Source organism: Benincasa hispida, chromosome 2 (assembly GCF_009727055.1).
Source record: "Benincasa hispida cultivar B227 chromosome 2, ASM972705v1, whole genome shotgun sequence".
NCBI lineage: Eukaryota > Viridiplantae > Streptophyta > Magnoliopsida > Cucurbitales > Cucurbitaceae > Benincasa > Benincasa hispida.
The window spans coordinates 24,126,660-24,133,962 of record NC_052350.1 but is presented as its reverse complement, the minus strand read 5'-3'; the positions used below and the strand labels follow the sequence as shown (position 1 = coordinate 24,133,962).

Sequence of the window (7,303 nt, the reverse complement as noted above, 5' to 3'; positions counted from 1 at the left end):
CTCTCTCATCCACATTATTGTACTTTAAAATAATAATAATAATAATACTTTATTCTATGTATGTCCTACTTAAATTCTACATCAATAACATTCATTTACACATTATTTGATTATATGAAATGGTACCGAACTTTTCATATCGTCGTAATAATATGATGTTGTCTATTTTGAACCTTAAGATGGTATTATTTTACTTTTCCCTTCTAGCTAAAAGACTTCATATTTCACAGTAATAATATGATAGTCTCTTATGAACTAAAATTTGTATGGGTTTACGTTTACATTCGAAAGGATTTCATATTAACAAAGAGACAATTCACATCTTGAATAATATATTTTTTTATAATAAAAATAAACTTGATAAATAGGAGGGGGGGCATTTAATTGAAAGATGAATGTTCCCAAAATCCAGAATTGTGGTACTTGAGCAGTGAGTTGTGGTTCTCACACAGTTTGGGTGTCGTATTGTGTTGGTCAATGAATCTTGGTCTGATCCGTAGCTTTCGAATAAATATGAAGTGGGAAAAGTAAAATACGAATACAGACACATCGGATTATCTCCTTTTTTTTTCTTCTTTCATTTTCTCTTTGACATTTCTTTGGCCACACCAGAACTGTCCTTCCCTACACATTCAAAATGTCAAACACACACAATCTTAGTACCAAATCCACTGCTCTCTTCTTCTATACATTAATGAGAAAATGTGTTTATGAATTAAAGCTATATCACCTCTTCTTCTTCTTCTTCTTCTTCTTCTTCTTCTTCTTCTTCTTCTTCAGTTACCTGGGAGAAACTATTGAGAGAAGGAAGTTACAAGTATTCACTGAGTGGGGGGTGGGAAAAATTTGACATGTGCGGCTGCTATAGCAGGGGGCCATTAATGGTGTCTGGTTTATGAAGAACAGTGAAACAATGAGATAAGACTGAAATTCTGCTGAGGGAATTAATTAAGGGGGCTGTTAATTTGGTGCATCTGATTTCCCCCCCTTACTTTGTTATGTGTTGTCTTAATATTTGTCTGCTTTTGGCACTGTGGGTGAGCTTTGGGATGAGTTAAAGCTCCTTTTTGTTCGCTGAAAAGAGTTTGTATTCTTTGCCCATCTTACAATTTTGTCCTTTTCTTCCTGCAAAGCCACTGAGAATAAATAGCATTCCTTCCTACCTTTTCCATTAGGACCACTCACCTCATCAACCCCTTTTTTTCTCCCCAAAACTATACCTCTACCATTCAATTTTTCAGATCATTAGTGGGAGAAAATTTTACTTATATGAAAGATGTGAGGTTTTTGTAAGAGGGGGTCAAATATTATGTTTGACCCACATGATCTAATTGACATCCGACAGCAGTCATTTCACTTTGGTACTAAAATATTAAGGCCAATAATAATAATACATTAAGAAAAACCCATTGTTTTTTTAGTACAGAAACGCAAAATTCAACCAATATATGTATGTTCTCCTTAATATAAGTTACTGTTTTCCCTGTAATTCTGAATGAAATGGTTCTAGTTAGGCAACTAACCAGGATGATATGATGCAAAGGCTCCACTTTCGAAGAGGGGAAGATGATGAACTTTGTTTAGCTTATCTGATTCCAAATCTACTGTATATATAAAGCTTTGGAGAATAAGCAGGACACTGTCGAGATATGATGCCATTTCCTACTCTCTCTCTCTCCCGCTCTCTCTCTCTCTCTCTCTCACACACACACACACTCTGATAGTTGTTCCTTTAGCTTGTGACTGCAAGCATGCTTGCTGCCTTTCCTTTTAACATCACACCTTGAGAACATGGCAATTGCTTCTTACCATAGGACAAATCTTATTCCCAGTTTTCTCTGTTGCCTTTCAATTCGTCTAGTGTTGTGCTGAGTGACGCGTCTCTCTCTGTTAACAGAAGAAGAAAAAAAAAATGCCCTACATGCAAATAGAGCCAGAAGAGAAACATGTGATACCATCTTCTCAAATGGCGTTGAAATCCCTCCATGGCTCAAATGATGGTGAGAAGACTAATTTATGGAAAAGGAAAGGAAGAAGGAGAGCAAAAGGAACTTCCATGGAAGGTATGAAGCAAAAGGAGCTTGATCGAAACCTGGAGTTTCCCTCTTCTTCTTCTTCTTGCAAAAGCTTAACATTTCCAAGAAGGCCAGACGTTGGCCAGCTGGGGACTAAATGCTTGGTTAAAGCCAACCACTTCCTAGCAAAAATACCTGAATCAGACATAAGCCATTATAATGTAAGATGGAAACAACTTAACAGTATCAATCAGAAAATTTCTTCAAAGAAGCAATATAAATAAGAAAGTTGAGTGTATTTCATTGAGCTTGCAGGTTAAGATAACCCCAGAAGTTACTTCTCGTAGAATGAAGAAGAATATACTGACCGAGTTGGTCAAACAATATAGAAGCACAGAACTGGGGATGCGACTGCCAGTTTATGATGGAGGAAGCAACCTGTACACAGCCGGATTGCTGCCTTTCATATCAAAAGAGTTAACTGTCATTTTGGCTAATGAAGAAGAGGGGGCAGCCACTCCCAGGCAACTTCTCTTCTTTTCTTCACATATTCGTTTTGCTCTTTTTGTAGTAAAACTTCTAGTTTAATATGGAGTGATCATATCAGGGAACGAGAATTTAAAGTGCAGATAAAGTTCGTAACTTTGGCTAGCATGCACCAGTTACGAGAACTACTCGCTGGCAAACAAGTTAATAACCCTCAAGAAGCTTTGACCATTATTGATATCGTCTTGAGTGAGCTCCATGCTCAAAGGTTTGTATCTAATGGCTCTTTTTTGGCCGTTGTTTGTTGGATTCATGTTCTGGCTGCATTTATGTTTTCAATTCTGTGGTGAATTTGAATCTGGTATTATAGATATATATCAGTTGGGCGATCCTTTTATACTCCTTGTATTAAGAAGCCTCAGCATATTGGGGGTGGTTTGCAAGCATGGCGTGGCTTCTATCAAAGCATCCGACCAACACAAATGGGATTGTCACTAAATATTGGTGGGCATACGAACTTCATTCCATTTAGAATTTTTTTTTCCTATGCTTCTTCATTGGCTGTGTTTTTTCAGACTAAATTGACTTCTCTTATGGTTCTCTTTTTTGAATTGCTTCTCATGTCAAGACATGTCATCCACTGCATTCATTGAAGCAATCCCTGTCATTGATTTTGTCGCTCAACTTTTAAACAAAGACGTCTACTCAAGAACGTTGTCCGATGCTGATCGTATTAGGGTACCATGAGCTTTCTGGACACTTTTAGCTTCTCGAGCATGAAATTTAGGTTATATTATCAGAGTTTGAAAGATCCTGCACTGAACAAGTATTGATGCTTTTTTGGAAGGTCAAAAAAGTACTTAGAGGTGTAAAAGTTGAAGTTACACACAGAGGAAATGTACGAAGGAAATATCGAATTTCAGGACTAACATCACAGCCTACAAGAGAGCTAATGTATATAAGATCTTGGCCCATCCTTCTTATTCTGCATTTCAGATTGTCCTTCTCTTTGAAGTTGTTTCAATTGAGTTGTTTTGCTGCAGTTTCCCTCTTGATGAGCAGATGAACATGAAATCTGTTGTTGATTACTTCCAAGAGATGTATGGATATACTATTCAGTATACACATTTGCCTTGCCTTCAAGTAGGGAACCAGAAGAAGGTGAATTATCTACCCATGGAGGTCAGTTCTGCCAACCATATCCTTCATTGCCTTCTACTATACTTGAATCTTCTGTCTGCCGAAAATTTACATGACATTTTTTCCCAGGCATGTAAGATACTCAAAGGACAGAGATACACAAAAGGACTGAATGAAAAGCAAATAACTTCCTTGTTAAAGGTTTCATGCCAAAGACCCTGTGATCAGGAAATGGACATTTTAGAGGTCCAATACATAACTTTTTTTCCTCTCAATTTGCTAATTACCATTGTCTTGGACCATGAAAAGACATTAACTGTGTAAATTGCCAAAAAGAAAAGGTGAAAGTGATCAATAATTAATGGTTGTCCATCAAAAGTTATTTGCTGCTTTTCAGACTGTTCGTGAGAATGCATATGAGGCAGATCCATATGCAAAAGAATTTGGAATCAGTATCGATGACAAGCTTACATCAGTTGAAGCACGAGTCCTTCCATCTCCATGGGTACTCAAGAAGTAAATTTATCTATAACACATCATAGTCAGCTTCACGTTTAACATGTTTCTCATATTCATACTTTTCCTCTAGCTAAAATTTCATGACACTGGAAAAGAAAAGGAACATCAGCCTCAAGTTGGTCAGTGGAATATGATGAATAAGGTTGGTCGCTTCATAATTTTGATGTGTTTTTCCGTATTTCATAGTCCATAGAAAGATATTTTACTTGCTCCATTTCAGAAAGTAATAGATGGAAGTGTTGTAAGATACTGGGCTTGTATAAATTTCCCACGCAACGTCCAAGAGAGCATTGCTCGTGGTTTCTGTCAACAGCTGGTCCAGATGTGCCAGATCTCTGGCATGGTAAACGGTTCCCTGTACCTTGACTATGGTTCAATGAGTAGAGGATTGCCAGTCTTCTCATTATCCTGCTTGAAGTCTAATTTTGTTGATCTTTCTATCAGGAATTTAACCCAGATCCTGCAATTCCTATATACTCAGCAAGACCAGATCAAGTAAAGAAGGCCTTAAAATTTGTATATGGTGCAGTTTATAACAAACATGAAGGGAAAGAGTTAGATTTGCTGATAGCTATTCTTCCTGACAACAACGGGTCATTATATGGTATCAGTTTTCACTTGTGATATATCATATATTGATATGGAATTGTTACAAAGACTAATAACGGTCTCTCCATGTTGCACGTGCCTGCATGACACCAATAGCTATGAAAGAATAGATCATATAATACTTGGCCCAAATCTATTAGTGACTTCAAGTTAACATTGCTCGTGTATTAGAAAGACCATTGTCATTGAAAATAAACTTGTAGGATCTCTGAGTACAATGTGTGTAAAAAAGCGTAGGTCTGGAACATCTGAAGCATCCAACAACATTAACTGAATGACTTCGATTTCAAAGAGCTAAAATTGAAAAAATTCCCTACATTTCAAATTAAAGTAACATGACCTTGACTTTTATCTAAGAGCAGTAAATTTTGTATTCAGGTGATCTTAAAAGGATCTGTGAAACAGAATTGGGATTGATATCCCAGTGTTGTCTAACAAAGCATGTCTTCAAGAAGAGCAGACAGTACTTGGCGAACGTGTCACTTAAAATCAACGTCAAGGTCGTACTCACTAGTTTATCTCACAATCCAACTATACAAAATCACCAATTTGATCTAATATTGGGTTATTTTTGTGTTCTATAAAGATGGGTGGAAGAAACACTGTTCTTTTAGATGCTTTGCGGTCACGAATTCCACTAGTCAGTGACATACCAACCATAATCTTTGGAGCTGATGTCACCCATCCAGAAACCGGAGAGGATTCTCTTCCATCGATAGCAGCTGTAAGCTTTTCCAAAAATATTCATTACTTGAATTCCTAAATATGTTTTCAAGATTGAGCCACACTGGTATGTGGCATACAGGTTGTGGCTTCCCAAGATTGGCCAGAAGTTACAAAATATGCTGGATTGGTATGTGCTCAGCCACACCGGGAGGAACTGATTCAAGATTTATTCAAAACATGGAAAGATCCTCACCGGGACACGGTTGCCGGGGGTATGATAAGGTACATAATCGAGGGTTGCAATTGAATGGACGTGAAATAGCTTAATGCAAGCTGCCTGTTGATGAAATTCATTCTTTTGCAGGGAGCTCTTGCTTTCATTTAAGAAGGCCACTGGACAAAAACCATTGAGGATAATATTCTACAGGTAATGCGGGGTTAAAAAAAATATCCCTTGAGACTTCACTTGGATACTTCATTTTGTTTATCAAGTGTAACGTTAGATGCTTATAGGGATGGGGTCAGTGAGGGTCAGTTCTACCAGGTTCTACTGCATGAACTTGATGCCATACGCAAGGTTTGTTATAAAGCTTACAATCATTCATTGTGCTTGCTGTTCTAAGAAAGCAAGGTGGATGTTTTTTAACTTAAATTTTGGCAAATGTATAGGCTTGTGCTTCACTAGAACCCAGTTACCAACCTCCAGTAACTTTTATCATTGTCCAAAAGCGACACCATACCAGACTTTTTGCATCCAATCACAATGATAGGAGTAGCACTGACAAGAGTGGTAATATTTTACCAGGTAATACATTTGCAAGCAAGATATAGCAGAACCCCATGTGATCTTACCCAAGAGAAAGAGACTTCTCTGAACTTTTCAATTCAAAATTTTCAGCATTTGTCTTAATCTGTAGGTACTGTCGTGGATTCAAAGATATGTCATCCGACTGAGTTCGACTTTTATCTATGCAGTCACGCAGGAATCCAGGTATGGTGTATGAGAACAATTGTAATAGACAAAACATAACACTGAAAATACAAGGCTATATTTACATGGAGTTTTTCGAATTCTCAGGGAACAAGTCGTCCTGCACATTATCACGTTCTTTGGGATGAGAACAATTTCAGTGCAGATGAAATCCAATCGCTGACTAATAACCTCTGTTACACGTAAGAATCATAGAATCATCTTTACAAATTTTCCCAACGTAGCTCTTTACCTTCTACATTGCTTTAAACCATAGCTTTCCTACAGGTATGCCCGGTGCACAAGATCAGTCTCAGTAGGTAATTCCTTACCTATTTTGTTCCAGTTTTTCCACTTTGAAGCCACAATTTTCTTACCAATTGGTAGATTTTGCTATCATTAAGCTAGAATGTAACACACCAAAACAACATTAAACCCCAATTTACTTCAAAACCCATCTGGCTTTTTCTATTTCTAGTCGGATCCTTAGTTCTGAAAAAACACTATTCCCTTCCCTCTTGATTACTTTACTTGAATTCAAAGACAGAGATTAAAGGGCATTGCATAATCAAGTACTTACAGTGACTTTTATGGCATAACGCAGTGCCTCCAGCGTACTACGCTCATTTAGCAGCATACAGAGCTCGATTCTACGTAGAACCCGACGCACAGGAGAATGCCAAAAGATGCTGCACTCGAACCACAAATGGGTCCTGCGTTCGGCCTCTGCCTGCGCTGAAAGAGAGAGTGAAAAATGTAATGTTCTATTGTTGACACAAATAAAACAAGGAAAGAGAGAAATCAGAAAGCGATTTGTTCACAATATGTATAATTATGCATCTCCATATCTTTATATATTAAGAAACTGATTTGCAATAGCAATGAAATTTTTGACCAA

The 7,303-nt window shown here is 37.4% G+C and overlaps 1 protein-coding gene and 1 long non-coding RNA gene across 3 annotated transcripts; one reads left to right on the top strand and one right to left on the bottom strand.

The window, feature by feature from the left end:
- Positions 1–244: 244 nt before the first annotated feature.
- On the bottom strand, positions 245–1,661 carry LOC120072224. Of its 2 annotated transcripts, none has more exons than XR_005480389.1 (3): positions 1,524–1,661; positions 731–1,125; positions 245–624 (listed from the first exon to the last, which is right to left on the bottom strand). It is a non-coding gene; the product is annotated as an uncharacterized LOC120072224 (long non-coding RNA). The 2 variants fall into 2 exon arrangements; XR_005480390.1 differs by having other exon boundaries at positions 731–1,136; positions 1,524–1,658.
- Positions 1,457–7,303, top strand: LOC120072223 (protein argonaute PNH1-like). The gene is made up of 22 exons (XM_039024638.1): positions 1,457–2,236; positions 2,331–2,539; positions 2,623–2,769; positions 2,872–3,005; positions 3,130–3,239; positions 3,349–3,455; positions 3,545–3,683; positions 3,771–3,887; positions 4,039–4,146; positions 4,231–4,302; positions 4,381–4,503; positions 4,605–4,764; positions 5,148–5,269; positions 5,356–5,493; positions 5,575–5,717; positions 5,800–5,862; positions 5,949–6,012; positions 6,105–6,240; positions 6,353–6,426; positions 6,514–6,608; positions 6,694–6,725; positions 7,010–7,303. The coding sequence occupies exons 1-22, from the start codon at positions 1,913–1,915 to the stop codon at positions 7,177–7,179; spliced, it is 2,787 nt and encodes a 928-aa protein (XP_038880566.1). The 5' UTR covers positions 1,457–1,912; the 3' UTR covers positions 7,180–7,303.

Bases quoted from the DNA above. Each gene is read 5' to 3' on its own strand.
- LOC120072223 (XM_039024638.1), top strand. From the start codon at position 1,913: ATGCCCTACATGCAAATAGAGCCAGAAGAGAAACATGTGATACCATCT. The intron at 4,504-4,604 runs GTAAACGGTTCC...TCTTTCTATCAG, and splicing joins TGTGCCAGATCTCTGGCATG to GAATTTAACCCAGATCCTGC. The intron at 5,494-5,574 runs GTAAGCTTTTCC...TGTGGCATACAG, and splicing joins CTCTTCCATCGATAGCAGCT to GTTGTGGCTTCCCAAGATTG.